The 22,491-nt window shown below is 45.5% G+C and overlaps 1 protein-coding gene across 1 annotated transcript in view; it reads right to left on the bottom strand.

Moving 5' to 3' along the window:
* The window catches only part of igdcc3 (immunoglobulin superfamily, DCC subclass, member 3), a 138,152-nt gene that overhangs the window by 29,345 nt on the left and 86,316 nt on the right, over nt 1-22,491 (bottom strand). The window contains exons 4-6 of the mRNA XM_080214018.1: nt 20,341-20,471; nt 12,457-12,594; nt 2,900-3,058 (exon numbers count right to left, since the gene is read on the bottom strand). Of these exons, the coding sequence (XP_080070144.1) occupies nt 2,900-3,058; nt 12,457-12,594; nt 20,341-20,471 (428 nt within the window). The remainder of the gene's footprint in view (nt 1-2,899; nt 3,059-12,456; nt 12,595-20,340; nt 20,472-22,491) is intronic.

Here is a 22,491-nt window from a genome sequence, read left to right as displayed (position 1 = left end):
ACATCACCGATATTACAGCACTCCCCACACATCACTGATATTACAGCACTCCCCACACATCACCGATATTACAGCACTCCCCACACATCACTGATATTACAGCACACCTGACATCTTATTAATATTACAACACTCCCCCATGTCACCCAGTTTACAGCATTCCCTGCACATCAGTGATATTACAGCGCACCCCATACATCACTGATATTACAGCACACCCCACACATCACCGATATTACAGCATTGCTTGCACATCACCAGTGTTCCAGCATTCCCCATACATCAACGATATTACAGCACTTCCTGCACATCACCAATATTATAGCACTCCCTGCTCATCATTGATATTATAGCACTCCCCACACACCACCATCATTACAGCATCATGATCATTACAATGCTCCACACATATCACCATCACTTTGGCACTCTCACACACACCAATATTAAAGCGCTCCCACACATCACCACTAGTACAGCACTGCCACACATCACACTATTACAGAACTCCCACAAACCACACTATTACAACACTCCCGCACATCACACTATTACAGAACTCCCACACACCATACTATTACAACACTCCCGCACATGACACTATTACAGCACTCCCACACATTGCACTATTACAGCACTCCCACACATCGCACTATTACAGCACTCCTGCGCATAACCACTATTACAGCACTCCCGCACATCACACTATTACAGCACACCCGCACATCACACTATTACAGCACTCCCACACATCACACTATTACAGCACTCCCGCACACATAACCACTATTACAGCACTCCCGCACATCACACTATTACAGCACACCCGCACATCACACTATTACAGCACTCCCACACATCACACTATTACAGCACTCCCGCACACATAACCACTATTACAGCACTCCCGCACATCACACTATTACAGCACACCTGCGCATCACACTATTACAGCACTCCCACACATCACACTATTACAGCACTCCCACACACATAACCACTATTACAGCACTCCCGCACATAACCACTATACAGCACTCCCACACATCACGATCATTACGCCACTGCACACATCATCCTCATTACAGCACTGCATGACATCACCATCATTACACGACTCTCATGTCGCCACATCAAAAAAGAGTGTTTCCCCCCACCCCACCCAACATCCACTCCGCCTCACTTGGTCATTATGTGGCTTCCTCAGAATAATATCCAAATCAACTCTGAAATCTAAATCTATCTAAATCTGGACAAACCCGTTTGGATCCATTCCCTTGAAGGGATTTGTTTTGTGTAAGGCATCGTGATCCTTTTGGCCTTGAGCTGCGGTGCCCCTGGAACACGCATTATTCCCAAAAGACCAGAAAGATGATCTGCTCCCGACTCCGATGACCCACCAATGGAAGCAGGGGAAATAAAGAGACAAAGAAGTCCTTGACCCACCATTGGACGTTGCCACCGCGATGCCCTGCTTTGTACCAGCAGTGCCTTTCTCTCTCAGTGTCTAATCACAACACTATTGGTCTGGAGAACAATCCCAGGAGCCTGTCATCGCTAATGGACTTTGTGTAATCTGTGTGAAGTTTTATTTGATGCCAACAACACTTTAACATTAATTCTCAGGTAAGTAGGGCTGTATCTGATTCCCTTTAAGCAATGTCATTTTATTTAATACATCCATATATTATGGATTAAAAAGCCAGCAGCGCTGGAGTTAAATTGGCTGCATTATTATTGCCTCTGCCACGCTTCACGTACAAGGTTTAATTATTCATTTCCATTAATTATTCATGTGATTAAAATACACATATCTATTAATTAGATAATTCAAAAGGAATTTGAAATATTGAAGTATTTCAAATGCCAAAGATTCTTTTTGTCCACGCAGTCAATACCAGCGAAGACTCCCTAGCGAAGGCCAGCATGGGATCCCGTACACAGAAATCCACTCTTCATTACCAATGGTAAACTTACTGTGTTGCACACTGGGGCACGGGTCTATTAGCCTGGAAAGGCAGAGCTGTAAATTTGAGGGTCAGCGTACATTCAGGCGATGCTGTGTGATTAAAGTGCTGAGAGCGCACACTCCCCAGGGCAAGCACTGTAGCTGACATCACTGAATGCAATCACTTCAAGATTAATCCTTGGGCTTTTTTTTAACTCTCTGCTTCCCTGCCTGCTGATGCGGCAGGGTGGGGGGGAGGCGATGGCCTAGTGGTATTATTGCTAGACTATTAATCCAGGAACTTGGCTGATGTTTTGGGGGATCCATCTTAGGTCTATATGGGTGGCACCATGCTAACCACTGTGCCACCCATATAGACCTAAGATGGGTAATTATTTGACCAGACAGATGGAGAGGAAAAATGTCCTCTGATGGAAAAGTTTGGAACAATGGGGATAAACTTCAAATCAGAGCTTGGTTGTGTGGGGTGATGTCAACAAGCATTTTGCATGTTGAAAATCTGGAGATTTATCCTCCGAAAATGCTACTTTTTTTAATATAAACCAGACCGCGCATTTATTGTACAAATACCACATAACGCCTCCAGGATTTACATAAGAAATGAGAAATGGTTACAAGGAATGCTCTAATTCAGAAACGAGAATGATACTAAAACAGGCAAAAAATAGTCAAAATAAGCAACAACACTTTGTCATAGACAATGTATGAAACATCCCATATTAGCTAAACACGGGCTTGTGTTGCACTTTTCACCATTCAACACGTTCCAGAACAAAGGTGCAGACTGTTTGAGGACAACCACCTCAGACATGGCAAGGTAGAATATAAAAATTTTGGCGCAGATAGAAACTTTTCTCTGCTGCAGATATTGGCAATAAACAGATGCCGTTCCCCCTTCATGAAACCTCCTGGTTAGAACCAGCCGCTTACCTTGCACCACCAGCCTCCCCTGCGCAGTGCGCCTCACGCGTGTTCCCGGTTTGTTCGCTGCGCACACATACACCCCAGAATGCTGCACCGACAGGTCAGAGATCATCAGGTTTCCGGTGCCCAGCACTTGGATGCCCTCCACACCAATCGGTCTGCCATCTGTGGACATGAGAGTTTTAGTGGTTAGATGGGTCCTCAAATCAATGGGAAAATAGGCCTGATTCATCTGTCCCATGAAGCATTGCTGGCACGGGATCACAGAAAGGAAGGGACTTGTTTTCTAAACAAATTACCAAAAGCTAAATGTTAGAAATATTTGGGATATTAAAATTTGGCTCATGAAGTGGAAGAAACAGAGAACATAGAACAGTACAGCACAGGAATAGGCCCTTTGGCCAATGGATGTTGTGCCTAACATGATGCCAAATTAAACTAATCCCCTCTGCGTACCCTTGGTCCATATCCCTCTATTCCTTGCATATTCATGTGCTTGTCTAAAAGCCCCTTAATGCCCTTATCATATGTGCTTCCACCACCTCCCCTAGCAACACATTCCAGGCACCTACCACTCTCTGTGTAAAACACTTGCCCCCTCACATCTCCTTTGAACCTTCCCCCTCTCACCTGAAGTGCATGCTCCCTAGTATGAGGCATTTCAACTCTAGGAAAGATTCTGACTGTTGATATTTGAGGCAGATACCTCATTGCTACACTGAGGGAGTGCTGCAGTGTCAGAGGTGCCATCTTTTGGGGTGAGATGTTAAGGAAGCTTCAACCAACTTTTTAGACATAAAAGATCCCATAGCACTACTTTGAAGAAGAGCAGGGTAGTTCTCCCTAATCATAGAATCCCTACAATGCAGAAGAGGCCTTTTGGCTGATCGAGTCTGCACCAACTCTCTATGGAGTATCTCTCTCCCCTGCCTTATCTCCATAACCCTACACATTACCCTGGCTAATCCAGCTAACCTGCACATCTTTGGACACTAAGGAGACATTTAGCACGGCCAATCCACCTAATCTACACATCTTTAGACTGTGGGAGGAAACCTGAGCATCTGGAAGATACCCCATACACCTATCTCTTCTCCACGGGGAGAATGTACAAACTCCACACAGTCAGTCACCCAAGGCCGGAACTGAACCTGGGTCCCTGGCCCTTGTTACTATGATGCCTCGATCAATATTTAATCCCTCAACAAATATCACTCAACCAGGTTATCTGGTCATTGTCATTTTGCTGTTTTTGGGAGCATATTGTGTACAAACTGGCTGTTGTTCCTACATTACAAAAGAGAGCACACGTCATTGGTTTTAAAGTGGGGGGGGAAAGGCGGCGGTTTTTGGGAAGTCCTGAGATAGTGATGGCTGCTATATAAAAATGCAAGTTTTTTCTTAAACTTTGCAGAACGGCTTCACCCAGAGAAATCTGAAAACCAGTCTCTGAGCACTCAATAAAACTGCTCCCCAGACCTACAAAAGGATCCAGTAAATATAACGCACTTCACTCATTTTAACCGCACTGATAAATATCAGGAAGGTTCTCTTCCACAATAAACTTTTTCCATTCTCACTCATAAATAAATGGAATGTTAGATGTTGACAATATAATTGGAATGGAGATTTCCCACGGCTTCAATAAAGTCATCTCATTCCCTCCATACTCGCTGAACAATGACACATAAATCCACATTCAATGAGAATGATCTCAAATCTTAGAAATCTCTTTCCAACTTTATGTAAACTTTCCAACAGAAAGTTTCCACCACTTCCATCAACGATTCCCCTGTCTGTTAAAGTAAATGGTGATCAAATCTCTGGTTGGCGTGCACAGAAGAAACAAACTCACATTAAGAGAAATGTGTCATAGCTTTATCTCCAGTTGCTACTTTGAGCGTCATTTAAATCAGAGTTCCCAGTTGGCAATGGGATGGTCTTGAGTCGGACATTATGATTTACATCTCATCAGATTTTACACTTGGCTGGCTCCAATGAAGAGTAAATTGGGACAGGTGTAAATTGGACACTCGACATGAGTCCACCTCAAATCATAAAATCCCACAATGCAGAAGGAGACCACTTGGCCCATCGATTCTGCACAGATCACAATCCAACCCAGGGTCTGTCCCAATGATCCCATGCATTTACCCTAGCTAGTCCCTCTGACTCTAAGGGCCAATCCACCTAACCCACACATCTTTGGACTGTGGGAGGAAACTGGAGCACCTGGAGGAAACCCACCCAGATACGGGGAGAACCACTGTGCCACGCCTTGTTCATACCAGGTATGTGCCTTTCACCACGCCACCATGCTAACCACTGTGCACCATGGCACAATGGTTAGTGCTGCTCCCTCTTGGCTCCAAGGGGCCCGGGTGCAATTCCGGCCACGGATGACTGTGGAGTTTGGCCGTTCTCCCTGTGTCTGCGTGGTTTTCCTCCGGGTGCTCCAGTTTAATTCCCACAGTCCAATCATGTGCAGATTAGGTGGACTGACCTTGCTAAATTGCCCCTTTTTGTCCCAAGGTGTGCAGATTAGATGGATTAGCCATGGTAAATATATGAGGTTACAAGGATAGGGCGGGACAGAGGGCCTAGGTAAGATACTTTGTAAGAGAGTCGGTGCAGACTCGATGGGTCGAATGGCCTCTTCTGCATTGTGGGGATTGTATGATTGGTGATCAGGTTTGTCAGGTTAAATGACCTGAGCTGAGCATCAGCATCACTCCCGGAGCGGCTGCAGAGTTAAGCTCGTTCTAAGAATAAACCTGCAGACAAACTGTGCCTTCTCAGGACATCCAAAACCCTCTACAATTAATACAATATATCTGAAGTGCAGTCACTGTTGCCGTGTAGCAAAGGCAGCTGCACATAGAAAGATCCCATAAACAGTAAATGACCAAATGACCGTTTAGTCCGTTTCTGAATGGTGTCGAGGGAAGAATATTAGCTGAAAGATCTCCATAGCCTTATTCAAATAATGCCACAGGACTCTTTTACATTCACTTGAGCAGACAGAGGATGCTTTGGTTTAACATCTTATCTGACAGGCAGCACCTTCAGCAATTCAACATTTGCTCAGCACTGCATTAAGGTGTCAGTCTAGATTACGGTGCACAAATCCGCAGTGGATCCTGAATCTGCAACTCTGTAATTTGAAGATTAAGAATTCTTCCAACTGACTCAATGTAGCACAATTCTACAGACGAACGTGACTTGATCCCTAAACTTAAGGCAGTGGTACAATAATGTTGTCAGTAGACTAGTAATCCAGAGACCCAGGGTAATGTTCTGCGGACCTGGGTTCAAATCCCACTATGGTAGATGATGAAATTTGAATTCAATGAAAGATCTGGAATGAAAAGTCTAATGATGACCATGAAACCATTGTTGTAAAAGCCCACCTTGTTCACTTTGGGGAAGGAAATCTGCCGTCCTTACCCAGTCTGGCCTACATGTGACTCCAGACACACAGCAGTGTGGTTGACACTCAAATGCCCTCTGAAATGGAGGGAGTTAGGGATGGCCATAAATACTGGCCCAGCCACTGACACTCACATAGAATCCCTACAGTGCAGAAGGAGGTCATTCAGCACACCAAGTTTGTACTGACAGCAGTCCCACTCAGACCCTATCCCCATAACTCCATGCATTTACCATAGCTAGTCCTGCTGACAGGAAGGGGCAATTTAGCATGGCCAATCCACCTAACCCGCACATCTTTGGACTGTGGGAGGAAACCTGAGCGCCCGGAGGAAACCCACGCAGACACAGGGAGAATGTGCAAACTCCACACGGACAGTGACCCAAGCCGGGAATCGAACCTGGGTCCTGGTGCTGTGAGGCAGCGGTGCTAACCACTATGCCACCCATCCCATGAATGAATAGAGAAACATCTCTATGCCAAATTTCTATGCCAGATCTATACCACCTCACTATAAGGAGGATGTGGAAGCATTGGAGAGAGTGCAGTGGAGATATACCAGAGCGCTGCCTGGTTTGGAGGGTAGGTCTTATGAGGAAAGGTTGAGGGAGCTGGGGCTTTTCTCTTTAGAGCAGAGGAGGACGAGAGGTGACTTAATAGAGGTTAATAAGATGATGAGGGGATAGATAGAGAGGATGTGCAGAAACTATTTCCTTAGGTGAATATATCTGTTACTGGGGACATAACTTTAAGATTCATGGTGGGAGATATAGGAGGGATGTCCAAGGTAGATTCTTTCCTCAGAGAGTGGTTGGGGTGTGGAATGGACTACCTGCTGTGACAGTGGAGTCGGACACTTTAGGAACTTTCAAGTGGTTATTGGATAGGCACATGGAGCAGTCCAGAATGATAGGGAGTGGGATAGCTTGATCTTGGGTTTGGACATAGCTCGGCACAACATCGAGGGCCGAAGGGCCTGTACTGTTCTATATTCTGTGTTCTATGTTCAGATTCTGTGTCTAACATATTCAAAAATCATGATTGCGAAGATCTTCCAATTGGAAAACTGAATAGATTAATGATCAGCTACTAAATGAAAATTTGATGTGACTGAGAGGCAAAATCATATTATAATATGGACTCTTTCTTAGTTAATTCAATTACAGCACTATACATTATAAATGTGTTTCCTATTATAATGATATCTTCAGTGTCTCCATTGTAATTATATCATTGACTATTATATCAACCTTTAATTTAATAATGCTCATTAATAGCTATCCATTTGAAATATTACTTTGGGAATAAGCTGCTCCTTTAATATTTTTCACCAACTTGATGGGAACTCAGTTTGAAGTATCTGATTGAAAGTTTAATACACCGCTGCGATTAGGGAGTTTATAAAAATACAATTCCGATCATAGTCTTCATCATGAATTACCATCTGTTCCTCTAATGGTCAATAAGTTTATCCCGAGGTTGGATCAGCAGAATGGCAAACTTTCATGTCTTTGTTGCCTGAGTTTACTTTTTAAATATTTTGGGGTAATATTCTTGTTTATAGTTAAGTACCAAAGCTTAAAGCAGTTTCAGTAGTGGGGAAGGAAAGACCATTGAAGCTTCTCAAGCAAAGGCTGAGGAATTAGAAAAGGCAAAGCATAGATAATGTGAGCAGGGGAAGGCCGATCAGCCTTGCGAGCCTGCTGCACCATTTATTATGATCATGGCTGATCATCCAACTCAATAACCTGTTCCCGCTTTTACTTCACCACCCCCCCCGCCCACTTCCATACTCTTTGATCCCTTTAGCCCCATGTGCTGGGCACATCATAGCCACAGGCAGGAGATAAGTAGGATTTCCATTACAGATCCGATATTTGCAGGGAGGCGAAAGTGGTTGAAGAACGAGGCAGGATTGAGGCTGCAAAGGCCTGGCCAAACTGAGTGACAGGACCTCACTGTCATTCCTTAAATCCATTTCACACTCAGCAGCTCACCACTGTGGCAGGAAGGGAAGAGCAGGAGCGGGAGAGCAGGTAGGAAACCAGGGAGAGGGTCTTTAGAAGTCAGGCTGGGTGAAGGTCAGGGAGGGAAGAGAAGGCATTGGGCCAGAGAATGCAAGCTGATGAGGGGTTAGGTCTGACATTGTAACGGGAGGTTGGTTATTTAGGGGTATGCTGAAGAATTTTTCTTCAGGGTCTGGTCCCTCTTGTCCCACATTCAGTGCTGGAAAATGCACTTATCCAGCGGAGCTGGCAGCTCCCCTCTGCTTTTTAGTGTTTTCCATAACCTGTACAGCCTGAGTGAGCTCTGAACTGGGTTCCCAACTGTACTGTAAAAGGCTGATTGTAATACGTTATTTAGTCTTCTGCCTCTCTATTGATGGGGCTCTCAGACACCATGAGAGATACTAGTGTAAAAACAGTTTAAAGTTTATTTATTGGTGTCACAAGTAGGCTTACATTAACACTGCAATGAAGTTACTGTGGAAATTCCCTCGTCGCCACATTCCAGTGCCTGTTCGGGTACACTGAGGGAGAATTTAGCACAGCCAATGTACCTAACCAACACGTCTTTCAGGCTATGGGAGGAAACAAGCACCTGGAGGAAACCCAAGCAGACATGGGGAGAACATGCAGACTCCACACTGACAGTGATCCAAGCCAGGAATGGAACACATGTCCCTGGCATTGTGAGGCAGCAGTGCTAACAACTGTGCCACCGTGCCACCCCAGCTACAAGCAACTGGTTCAGGGTTGCAGTTTGCATATTTCCTCTCCTGTCCCTCATGGCATATTGGGAGTGGGTTAACATCACGGTCAATATTCCTGCGTCTGCACACCTTCAGTATTTCTGCCTGAGTGCATCTGCCTCAATGTTTTTATCTCAGTGTTTCTGCATTCGAATCACCTGTCTTGTGTGCCTCTGCAAATATATCTCTCTTGGTTCATGACCTGAAGTGTGGAAGGGAGTGGATCACTTGGTGTGATTATTTTATATTCTAGGAATGTTTATTAGGCTAATAGAACAACATCTCTTGCATCTCAATAAGATTTTACAGGTGGGTTTGTGGTCTATTAACCACAATTTCACACATCCCCAAATGTTAACAGCTTACAGCCTAGAGAAATCCACTGACAAAGGCTGCTGGTGCTCCATGGAGATGGCGGTGTAATGGTAACGTCACTGGATGAGTAATCCAGAGACCCAGGCTAATGCTCTGGGGAAATGAGTTCAAATCTCATCATGACATCCAGTAAAGTCAATTAATAAATCTGGAATATAAAGTTAGTCATCATTACTGAGGCTATGCAACTATCATTGATTGTTGTAAAAATTCACCTGATTGGCTAATGCCCTTTAGGGAAGGAAATGAGATCATCATGGAATCCATACAGTGCAGAAGGAGGCCATTTGGCCCATTGAGTCTGCACTGGCCACAATCCCACCCAGGCCCTATTCCTGTTACCCCACACATTTATCCTGCTAATCCCCTGACACTCGGGTCAATTTAGCACAGCCAAACAACCTAACCTGCACATCTTTGGACTGTGGGAGGAAACCCACCCAGTCACAGGGAGAACATACAAATTCCACACAGACAGGGACCCAAGGCCGGAATCAAATCTGGGTTCTTGGTGCTAACCACTGTGCTGTCTGAAATCTACTGGATTACCTGTTGACAGTTAACTGCCCGCTGCAAGGGCAAGTAGGGATGGACAACAAGAGCTGGCCTTGCCAGAGACACCTGCATCCTATTCAAGAATAAAGAAAAAAAACCCCACTGGAAATCAAATGCTTCATTCTCTCAACTGCTCCATTTTCTCTGTGGCACATTGGTACCCGAGATGGAGTAGAGTGAGGTTTCAGCTAAATCCCAGGGTTCAAAGTTAAGAGGAGAATGATAGTTGGAATCTGTTACATTTCAATTAGATGCACAAATGAAGCTGTTTGGTTATTATAAATCCATCAGCACACAAACTCAATGAGGATTTGCTATTATTCTTATTAAGAGCCCTTCTTGCTCCTGAACTGCGCTAGACCTGTCCAAATAAAACCTCAAAGATTCCCTTTGTGTGGTTCTAATCTAAATCATCATTTTATGCCCTAGGGTTTGGGCTCCAGTGATGACAATCAGAATCCATTTCATGCTGAAAATCATTTATTGACAAAACTGGACAAATGCCAAGAAATTAACATCCATGTTGTTAGATTTAGGGAGGTGACGGCCCAGTGTATTGTCGCTAGTCTGTTAATCCAGAAACTCAGCCCGTAGAAACATAGAAACTAGAAGCAGGAGTAGGCCATTCGGCCCTGCAAGCCTGCTCTGCCATTCACTTTGATCATGGCTGATCATCAAATTCAATAACCCATTCCCCACATATCCCTTGATCCCTTTATCTCCAAGAGCTACATCTAATTTCCTCTTGAAATCAGGCAACGTTTTGGCCTCAACTACATTCTGTGGTAGTGAATTCCACACATTCACCACTCTCTGGGTGAAGAAATTTCTCTTCACCTCACTTCTAGAAGGTTTACCCCTTATCCTCAAACTTTGATCCCTAATTCTGGACTCCCCCATCATTGAGAATATTCTTTCTAAATCTACTCTGCATTCAAGGGTATCTGTGTTTTGGGGATTGGGGTTCCAATCCCACCAAGGCACACAATGGAACTTGAATTCAATAAAAAATATCTGAATCTACTGATGACCATGAAACCATCGGCAATCATCGGAAAGACCTATCTGGTTCACTAATATCCTTTATCTGCCCTCCTTACCTTATCTAGCCTACATGTGACTCCAGAGCCACAGCAACGTAGTTGACTTCCAACTGCTCCCGGGCAACTAGGGATGGGCAATAAATGCTGACCAGCCAGTGACGCCCCTGTCCCATGAATGAATGCCATGGTGGGATTCAAACCCAGGTCCCCAGAACATTATCTGAGTTTCTGGATTAATAGTCTAGCGATAATATCAATAGGCTGTTACCTCTTCTTAATATAACAAAATGTTGGTATTATACATACTCCCTTGTCCCATTCAATTATTCATGCTTCATAGTCCCTGGAATAAAGAGCTTGTTGTATGAGGAATGGTTGAGAGCTCTGGGTCTGTACTTGTTGGAATTTAGAAAGATAAGGACGGTTCTTATTGAAACTTACAGGATACTGCGAGGCCTGGATACAGTGGACATGGAGAGGATGTTTCTACTAGTAGGAAAAACTATTACCAGAGGGCACAAACTCAGGCTAAACAGATGGTCCTTTAAAACAGAGATGAGAAGGAATTTCTACAGCCACAGAATGATGTATCTGTGGAACTGATTGCCGCAGAAGTTTGTGGTAGCCAGGTCATTGAGTGTCTTTAAGACAGAAATAGATAGGTTTTTAGAGTCATAGAGCCATAGAGGTTTACAGCATGCAAACAGGCCTTCAGTCCAATTTGTCCATGTCACACTTTTTTTTAAACCCCTAAGCTAATCCCAATTGCCCGCATTTGGCCCATATCCCTCTATACACATCTTACCCATGTAACTATCTAAATGCTTTTTAAAAGACAAAATTGTACCCGCCTCTACTACTGCCTCTGGCAGCTCGTTCCAGACACTCACCACCCTCTGTGTGAAGAAATTGCCCTTCTGGACACTTTTGTATCTCTCCCTTCTCACCTCAAACCTATGCCCTCTAGTTTTAGACTCCCCTGCCTTTGGGAAAAGATATTGACATAGATAGATAGGTTCTTGATTAATAATGGGATCAGGGGTCATGGAGAAAATGCAGGAGGAGAATGGGGATGAGAAAAAAATCAACCATGATTGAATGGCGGAGCAGACTTGATGGGCCGAGTGGCCTCATTCTGCTCCTATGTTTATGGTTATCTGTTTGGACAATCATTTTCAAAGTTTGCAAAGAGGAAGGTTTCGTTAAACTTTTGCAGATCCCTCTTTCACTCTGTTCTCAGCCAGATGGTTTCTGAGTCTCTCTCTCTCTCTGCGACCATTCTACTAAATGCTGTTTTATCGAAGGTGGTTTTACATGAAAATCCTGCCTTTGAATATAACCATTGCCTGGAGGTATGCCTGAGTCTCACATCCCAACACATCCCACATCGCCGAGAGGAATTGCTCACCGAGACGACTCCATGACACGATTGGCCGAGGATTTCCAGTCGCAACACATTCCAGGACGGCTGTTTGGTGCACGGTCAGCGTGAGGTTCTCAGGACCGACCAAAATCGTCGGCTCCTTATAAACATTTGAGTGAGATCCTGAGGAAGAACACAAAAGCCAATGAATCATAGAATCATAGAGTCCCTACAGTGCAGAAGGAGGCCATTCAGCCCATCGAGTCTGCACTGACCGCAATCCCAAACAGGCCCGATCTCCAGAACCCCAACGGATAACAAATAAAAACAGGATTGCATTTATATCACACTTGTCATGACTGTCTGATGTTTGTAGCCAATGTATAGGCACTGCCGTAATGTAGGGCATGCAGCAACCAAGTTGCACACAGCAAGATCCCATTAATAGAACGATGATGAGCTAATTCCCCTTCCCTTCCTTTGATGGTGAATGTTGAGCTCCCAATGCCCCACACCCACCCTGCAGTAAGTTAGGCCTAGAATCTTTTGCTTAGGTTTTGTTTTTAAGTTACTGGAGTGGGAATCAAAGCCTCAGCCTTCCGCCTCAGGGGCCAGTGTGCTACCAACTGGACCATGGCTGATATCAGCGACGGTCTAAAAAGGATTCTATTGATTCTGCCACCCCTTGTCTGGTAATAAGAATCAGGACAGGTAACTGGATCAATATCACCATGGTGTTACACCATCGGCCAAAGTCAAAATGATTCCCATTCAGATTTCTAAAGGCAGATTCAGCATCATGTGCGTCAGTGCCTTCCTTCACCAATGTGTTGTATCCAGCCGAGCTATGAAAGGTAAAATTAAGGTGTGATTTCTTCAGCCAATTTCCCCATTCTAGCCTTGAGATGCAGAAATGCTCCGACTAGCACCCCAGCGATGATTGGATCTAGTCACAAGTAAGGCTTACATTAACACTGCAATGAAGTTACTGTGAAATTCTCCTAGTCGCCACATTCCGGCACCTGTTTGGGTCAATGTATCTAACCAGCATGTCTCTGAGGCTGTGGGAGGAAACCAGAGCGTCCGGAGAAACCCACATAGACACGGGGAGAACATGCAAACTCCACACAGACAGTCATCCAAGCCAGGAATCGAACCTTGGTCCCTGGTGTTGTGAGGCAGCAGTGCTAACCACTGTGCCACATAAGAACATAAGAACATAAGAAATAGGAGCAGGAGTAGGCCATCTAGCCCTTCGAGCCTGCCCCGCCATTCAATAAGATCATGGCTGATCTGTTGTGGCTCAGTTCCACTTTCCCGCCCTCTCCCCATAACCCTTAATCCCCTCTCTTATCAAGAACCCATCAACCCGCTTCTTAAAAATATTTAGCGAGGCAGCCTCCACCACTTCAACGGGCAGAGAATTCCAGAGATTCACCACCCTTTGAGTGAAGAAGTTCCTCCTCAACTCCATTCTAAACCGCCTCCCCTTTATCTTGAGGCTGTGCCCCCTAGTCCTACTGTCCTTTCTGAGCGGGAAGAGTCTCTCCACCTCTATCCTATCCATCCCATTCATCATCTTATACGTCTCAATGAGATCTCCCCTCATTCTTCTAAACTCTAACGAGTACAAGCCTAGTTTATTCAGCCTCTCCTCATAGCTCAATCCCCTCAACTCCGGTATCAGCCTAGTAAACCTCCTCTGCACTCCCTCCAGGGCCAAAATATCCTTGCGCAGGTGCGGCGCCCAAAACTGCACACAGTACTCCAGCTGCTCCCCGTGTCTATGTGGGTTTCTCCGGATGCTCTGGTTTCCTCCCACAGCCTCAGAGACATGCTGGTTAGATACATTGCCGCTCTCTCTCCACTCTCCTTTTTGCTGTCACCATTGCCAGTTTGATCCATTGGGGCCATCAGCAATCTTCTCTCAGACTTTCACCCAAACTTTCAGTGCTAGCTGCTGAGCCAGGTATGAGCATGCCCCAGGCGGATACATTCCACTGCTCCCTCCACCCCTCCCCCATACCCTCTCAAATGAATATCTCAACTTGACTTTTCCCAGTGCTGGAGGGGCAGCCTAGAAAGCAGGCGTTGCCACGGAGATTTTTTGATTTAATTTATTATTGTCGCATGTATTAACATACAGTGAAAAGTACTGTTTCTTGCACGCTATACAAAGCTTACCATTCATAGAGAAAGGAATAAGAGGGTGCAGAATGTAGTGATACAGTCATAGCAAGGGTGTAGAGAAAGATCGGTCCATTCAAAAGCCTGACAGTAGCAGCGAAGAAGCAGCTCTTGAGTTGATTGGTACTTTCAAACTTTTGTATCTTTTTCCTGACAGAAGAAGGTGGAAGAGAGAACGTCCAGGTATGTGGGAGCCTTGATTATGCTGGCTGCTTTTCCGAGGCAGCAGGAAGTGTAGACAGAGTCAATGGATGAGAGGCTGGTTTGGGTGATGGACTGGGCTACGTTCACAACCTTTGTAGCTTTTTGCAGTCTTGGTGAGAGCAGGAGTCTTGCCAAGCTGTGATATAACCAGCAAGGGGTGCCACAACTGCCTTCTCAAGGGAGGCAGGCAACCCTTTGAAATAACTGACTCCCCATTTAAGGGCAATTTCCCATGTTTGCTGGCATTTTGCGAAGTGCTTCCCTTCCCCTAATGGGGGCAGCCTCCCTGCATCAGGGCAGGGTCCTATTCCCCAAGAAGGAGGCCATGGACATTGGAGGATGGCCCCCTCATGAATGCAACAACTGAAGCAGGTTAGTTTCCCTTTCACAGAATCATAGAATCCCTATAGTGCAGAAGGAGGCTGTTTGGCCCATCAAGTCTGCATCTATCCCCCAACAGTGCATCTCACCCAGGTCCACCTGCCCCCCCAACCCCGTGCACTCACCCTGCCAATCCCCTAATTTATGCATCCTGGGACACTAAGGGGCAATTTAGCGTGGCCAATCCACTTAAGCTGCACATCTTTGGACTGTGGGAAGAAACTGGAGCACCCGGAGGAAACCACTTCAGAGCATGAACTTTCCCCTCCACTTTCACTCCATTTCCATTTATTTTATTTCATTTTGTTTCTTCTTTTCATCTCATTTGTCCATTTTTATCATCCTTCTTTCTCACTTTCATTTTTCCACTTCTCCATTCCCACTCTCCATCTTGCCCTGTGCTCCGATCCCCCTTCAAGGCAACAGCCAAATTCCTCAGGCAGTCTCTTAACCATCTGTACCTCTGTTCTGCTGTTCACACATTCTGATCACTTGATGGACACTTTTACCATCATTCTCAACCTTCTTCATCCTCATTTACATTCCCTTTGTCCAATTAGAGCTCCCCCCACCAAATCTCATAGTATAAATCTCTTTGATTTGATTGATTATTGTCACATGTATCGGCATATAGTGAAAAGTACTGTTTCTTGCGCGCTATACAGACAAAGCATACTGCTCATAGAGAGGGAAAGGAGTGCAGAAGGTAGTGTTACAGTCATAGCTAAGGTGTAGAGAAAGATAAACTTAATGGGAGGTAGGTCCATTCAAAAGTCTGATGACAGCAGGGAAGAAGTTGTTCTTGAATCAGCTGGTACGTGTCCTCAGACTCTTCTGATTTTCTTTGTTCTGATGAAGGGTCATCCAGACTTGAAATATTGGTTCTATTCTCTCTCCACTGCTGCTGTCAGACCTGCTGAGATCTTCTGGCACTTTCTGTTTTTGTTTCAGTTTCCAGCATTTGCAATATTTTGCTGCTAGCCTGAAAACTTATTTTGAACCTGCCTACAAACACACACCCAATCAGCATATAACTTGCACTGTGCCTTCCCGGGCTTGCTGGAGCTGTGAAGTGCGATAAATGAAATTTGAGATGCTGCATTTCACCACAAATCAATCAAACCAAACACTAAAAAAAGATAATGATTGGAAGTGGTTGATAAAATTTGCAGGAAGCATTTTAAAACAATGAAATCGTAGAATTCTCTCTTGGTAAATTAAAGTCCCATTGTTGTGAAGCCCATCCAATTATTTGAATTATTCATGCTGCCTGAAATGTTGGATCATTGGGAGCACAATGAGCAAACATCAGCATGTACACCTCAGATACGCGGCTGTCGAGATCGACAAGTAATAAATATCAATACTGCCGCCGTCAATTCTCATCTGAGTCCCTTTCAGGCTAATAGCAACTAGTTAAATGTCAAAGCTGTGATATTGTGATTCATCCAGCACCCAGATCAAAGAGGCAGATACTGACGTCAAAATGAGAATCTCACAGGCTGAGCAGAAAATGCACTAAAATGCACAGAAGTGTTGCCTTTTCCCACGTGAGCTGTTTGATGCGCACTAATGGCGACAGTTCTGCTCTGTTCCGCCCGGGAGTGGCGTTTCCTTGATCTCTCAGTCAACAAATGTGCCGCCTAATCATAGAATAATGTGCGGGTTAGGTTGATTGGCCGTGCTAAATTGTCCCTTAGTGTCAGGGGGGTCGGCAGGGTAAATATGTGGAGTTATGGGAATAGGGCCTGGGTGGAATTGTGGTCAGTGCAAACTTGGTAGGCCGAATGGCCTCCTTCTGCACTGAAGGGGTTCTAGGAATCATAGAATCTCTACAGTGCAGAAGAGGCCTTTGGCCCATTGGGCGGCATGGTGGCACAGTGGTTAGCACTGCCGCTTCACGTCTCCAGGGGCTTGGGTTCGATTCCCGGCTTGGGTCACTGTCTGTGTGGAGCTTGCACATTCTCCTCGTGTCTGTATGGGTTTCCTCCGGGTACTCTGGTTTCCTCCCACAGTCCAAAGATGTGTGGATTAGGTTGATTGGCCATGCTAAAAATTGCCCTTTAGAGCCCTGAGATGCATAGTTGGAGGGATTAGCTGGTGGATATGGAGGTAGGGCCTGGATGAGATTGTGGTCGGTGCAAATTTGATGGGCCAAATGGCCTCTTTCTGCACCACAGGGTTTCTATGATCCTGAGTCTGCACAACTCTCCAACAGAGTGCCTTACTCAAGCCCTCTCCCTCATCCTATCCCTGTAACCCCACACATTTACCATGGCTAGTTCATTTAACTTACACATTTTTGGACACTAAGGGAGAATTTAGCATGGCCAATCCACTTAACCCACACATCTTTGGACAGCATGAGGCAACCCCCACAGACACAGAGAGAATGTGCAAACTCCACACAGATAGTCATGCGAGGCTGGTATTGAACCAGGGTCCCTGAAGCTGTAAAGCAGCAGGGCTAGCCACTGTGCCAACTGTGCTGTCCAAAATGCATAAAACCATGGACTCCATCTCCCACGGCCGGTAGGGTGGAGGGTGGAGGGTGGAGGGAGGGTGGAATCAGGTGTGCGGGGAGGAGAGGGGCAGTGTTACTCTCAGTTGCAAAGTTAGTCAGGCTGCCCTGCCATGATAATGAACTGGGAGAGGCTCTGACAAGCTGAGAGTCGGGCTTCAGGCCTTTAGGGAAAGGAGGTCCCCTACCGCAGAAGAACAGAGAAGCTTTCTCCTGTGTCCTGGCCAATATTTACCCCTCAGTGATATCTACAACTGTAACACTACATTCTGCACCCTTTCCTTTCCTTCTCCCCTATGTATTCTATGAACGGTATGGTATGCTTTGTTTGTATAGCATGCAAGAAACAATACTTTTCACTGTAACCCAATACATGTGACAATAATAAATCAAATCACAAAAACAGATGATCTGCTCATTATTACATTGCTGTTTGTAAGAGTTCACTGTGTGCAAATTGGCTCCATGTATCCTGCATTACACCAGTGGCTACACTTCAAAGGTACCTCATTGGCCATAAAGAGTTTTCATGTCTGGTGGTTATGAAAGAGGCTATATAAAGTTCAAGTTTAAGACTCTCCAGCTGTTGTCCTGAAGTTTACCACCTCAGTTGCAACACTTAGTAAAACCATAGCAAAGACCAAGCACAGTGTCAGGGCATCACGTTTACAAGGGACAGGCACTAAGACCCAAGAAGGACATCAGATCCTCGTTCTATCAATGCGCAGCCTTTTTACATTCAACTGGACACCAACTACAGGATCCAATGGTCAAAGGTGCAGCACGGTGGCACAGTGGTTAGCACTGCTGCCTGACTGCGCCAGAGAGCCGGGCTCGATTCCCTGCTTGGGTCAGTGACTGTGCAGAGGTTGCACATTCTCCCCATGTCTGTGTGGGCTTCCTTCGAATGCTCCGGTTTCCTCCCACAGTCCAAAAGACAGGCTGGTTAGGTGCATTGGCCATCCTAAATTCTCCCTCGGTGTACCCGAACAGGTGCCGGAGTGTGGAAACTGGAGGATTTTCACAGTAACTTCATTGCAGTGTTAATGTAAGCCGACTTGTGACACTAATAAATAAACAAAGACCAAGCACTGTGTTTATAACCCACATTATCGCACTGTCAGTACATCACGTTTACCAGGGATGGGCACTAAGACCCAGGAAGAACATTAGATCTTCATTCTATAAATACATGGCCTTCTTACATTCAACTGGCCACCAGCTACAGGATCCAGTAGTCATGGGTCAACATGAAAGGCGTTGTGAGGCGTGAGAAAGGTACTGAAGGGTCACCTGTGGCATCTCACAGCATCTATAGAGAGAGGAGGGAATTGAAGTCGGATAAACAGCCTGCCCTCGGGTTCCTCATCGGAGCGAAGAAGAGAATGTTGATCTCTTCTGGCCGCTTTCACTCACACGGCACTGACTGCTTCCATCTTAATGCTCTTTTCAAGCAGAGATCACTAAGTTCGTTCTCTGCAGATTGTCGAGTGCAGCAGTGGAGCGGCAAGCTTTTATGTGACATTGAATATAAGGAGACAGTTTTCTGGGCCACGTGAGCTGTGCTGTTTGTGCTGGGCAAGGCAGTGGATCCAGATTATGAATATTAATGACTCGGTAATGCGCTGCATTCATCTTTGGAATTCTAATATTAGAAACAATTAAACACTGCTCTCAAATCAAATACCGCAGGGAATTTGGTAAGTGCAGATTTGATGAGATGCATTCTGACAGAGCCAGTTTGAATCTCCTGTAAAAGTGGCTCACAAAGAAACCCTCCCTCCCCCACCCCCTCAATAACCCATGTCCAAAGGCTCCTGGATATATACAGCTATGCAACTATGCTCTGCACAAGATATGCAAATCGCACAGTATCGAATGGCACCAGGCTCCAGCTGTGTTGGAGAACTCAAAGTTCTCGGCCATGTTGGTCTTTGGTCATTACCAGATATTCATCGACTCCGTCTACACTTCCGCTGCCTTAGTGAAGCAGCCGGCATAATCAAGGCCCAGCACCCTGGACATTCTCTCTTCCACCTTCTTCCGTCGGGAAAATGGTACAAAAGCCTGAGGACACGTACCAACCATCTCAAGAACAGCTTCTTCCCTGCTGCCATCAGACTTTTGAATGGACCTAACTTATATTAAGTTGATCTTTTCTACACCCTAGCTATGATTGTAACAATACATTTTGCACCCTTCCATCTCCTTCTCCTTTCTGCACTCTATGAACAGTACGTTTATCTGTATAGGGCACAAGAAACAATACTTTTCACTGCATCCCAATACATGTGACAAAAATCAATCAAATCAAATCAAAATTTCAGGCAATGAGTTCTGCTACAATAACCTCTTTGACATGCTGTGCCCCTCAGAGAACTGTGCACTCCTTTAGACTGGCTGTCTTTCTCAAAGGAGCATCCATGTCTGGGTGCAGGGCCTGAAGAAGAGCCTCAGAAGCTGGCTTTGCTCTGACAGAGGGTCATCTAGACTCGAAACATTGCCTCTATTCTCTCTCCAGAGATGTTGTCAGACCTGCTGAGATTTTCAGCATTTTTCTGTTTTTGTCTCAGAAGCTGGCAGCTCATTTTATTTTTATCTGTTGAACAATTTGCAAAAGGAGAAACAGTACTCACCTGACACAGTAAGGCTGGCTTCTTCACTGTACCTTGTGTCAGCAGTGTTAGCCGCCACACACTGGTATATCCCACTGTCTGCTTCTCCCACTCGCGTAATCTGAAGGACGCCCGTGGGCAGAAAGGTGAACCTGGAAGACAAGTAAGAGGGTTGAGTAGTGACTGACTGGCCTTCCTTTTTAACTTGAGGTCAGTCCGTCCTGTCCAAACCCACTACCTCTACCCCGAGAAGGACGAGGACAGCAGATATATGGGAACGGCAGCCAGCTGCAAGTTCTCCACCAAGTCACAGACCACCCTGACTCGGAAATATACTGCCGTTCCTTCACTGTCACTGGGTTAGGATCCATCAAATCCCTACTGTACACAAGGAGACAATTCGGCCCATCAAGTCTGCACTGACTCTCTTATCCAGGCCATCTCCCCTGCCCTAGCCCTGTAACCCCACACATTTATCATGGCTAATCCATCTAATTTATACATCTTAGAACAAAGAACAGTACAGCACAATAACAAGCCTTTTGGCTTACCAAGCCTGCGTTAACACATGATGCCTTTCTAAACTAGAGGCTTTTTGCCTCTATGCAGTCTATATCTCTCTATTCCCTGCCTATTCATATATTCATCAAGATGCCACTTAAGCCATGGGACACTAAGAAGAAATTTACCACGTCCACCTAACCTGCACATCTTTGGAGTGTTAGAGGAAACCAAAGCACCCGGAGGAAACCCACACAGATACGGAGAAAATGTGCAAACTCCACACTGACAGTCATGGACTAGAGTCATAGAATCGTACAGTGCAGAAGAGACCCTTCGGCCCATCGAGCCTGTACCTACACATGAGAAACACTTGACTTCCCACCTAATCCCATTTACCAGCACTTAGCTTGTAGATAGTCTCTCAAGACCAGAATACCTGGTGCTGTGAGACAGCAGTGCTAACCGCAGTGCCACCATGCCACAAACAAGATATCCCAAAGTGCTTTACAAGCAATGAGTTACTTTTTGAAGTGTGCTTACTTTGTTCATTAGGCCTGGAACTCCTTTCCCTAACAGCAGGGTGGCAGTGGTCAGCACTGCTGTCTCACAGCCCCAGAGACCTGGATTCGATGCCTGGCTTGGGTCACTGTCTGTGTTGAGTCTGCATGTTCTCCCCATGTCTGCGTGGGTTTCCTCCGGGCATCCGGGTTTCCTCCTACACTCCAAAGATGTGCAGGTCAGGTGCATTGGTCATGCTAAATTGCCCCTTAGTGGTGTCTTGGGATGCGTAGGTTAGAAGAATTAGCGGGGTAAATTCATGGGGTTATGGGGACAGGGCCTGGGTGGGATTGTTGTCAGTGCAGGCTCAATGGGCCAAATGGCCTCTTTCTGCACTGTAGGGATTCTGTGAGCACTGTGGATGTACCTACACTGCATGGACTTCAACAGTTCAAGAAGGCAGATCACCACCACGTTCTGAAGAACAATTAAAGATGGACAACAAACGTTACTAATAAGGCTCACATTCCATAGAAAGGCAGAGTCCATGTAAACCAGAGACCCTTTCATTATTTTTCAGTTCCTGAACAGTTTGTATTGATGTTAATTCCAAATATCACCCATAACACAATATATGGCCATCTATTTCCCAGCCTACTGTTAAGGCAGCTTCCACTCACAGCTCAGACTGTGTGGCAATTTGCTTCAAGGGCTTGACCTGATTAACTACAAGCTCTTTAAGGATTACAGCATTTCTCTTTCACACTGTTTTTTGATACTTGGTACTTTTAAATTGCAAAATTTGCGGTGATGTAGTAACATTTTCTTCCAACAACTGGCGCTGTTGCATCCTGACAGAAGTGAAGGTTTCTACAGTCTTCTTCAGGCTTCTGGGATTGTGCCATCATTCCCTTCCTTTGGCAATGGTGTAAATGCACAAATTCCTCACTTTTTCATGACAGAGGATCCCTACAGTGCTGAAGGAGGCCCATCGAGTTTGCACCGGCAACAATCCCACCCAGGCCCTAAACCTGGAACCCCATGTATTTACCCAATTCATCCCCTTGGCACAAAAGGGCAATTTACCATGGCCAATCCACCTAACCTGCACATCTTTGGAGTGTGGGAGAAAATCGGAGCATCTGGAGGAAACCCACGCAGACATGGGGA

Source organism: Carcharhinus amblyrhynchos, chromosome 28 (genome assembly GCF_965287045.1).
Source record: "Carcharhinus amblyrhynchos chromosome 28, sCarAmb.v2.hapA, whole genome shotgun sequence".
NCBI classification, from domain to species: Eukaryota; Metazoa; Chordata; class Chondrichthyes; order Carcharhiniformes; family Carcharhinidae; genus Carcharhinus; species Carcharhinus amblyrhynchos.
Note: the sequence above shows the minus strand (reverse complement) of the source record. Positions and strands in the feature narration are given on the sequence as shown.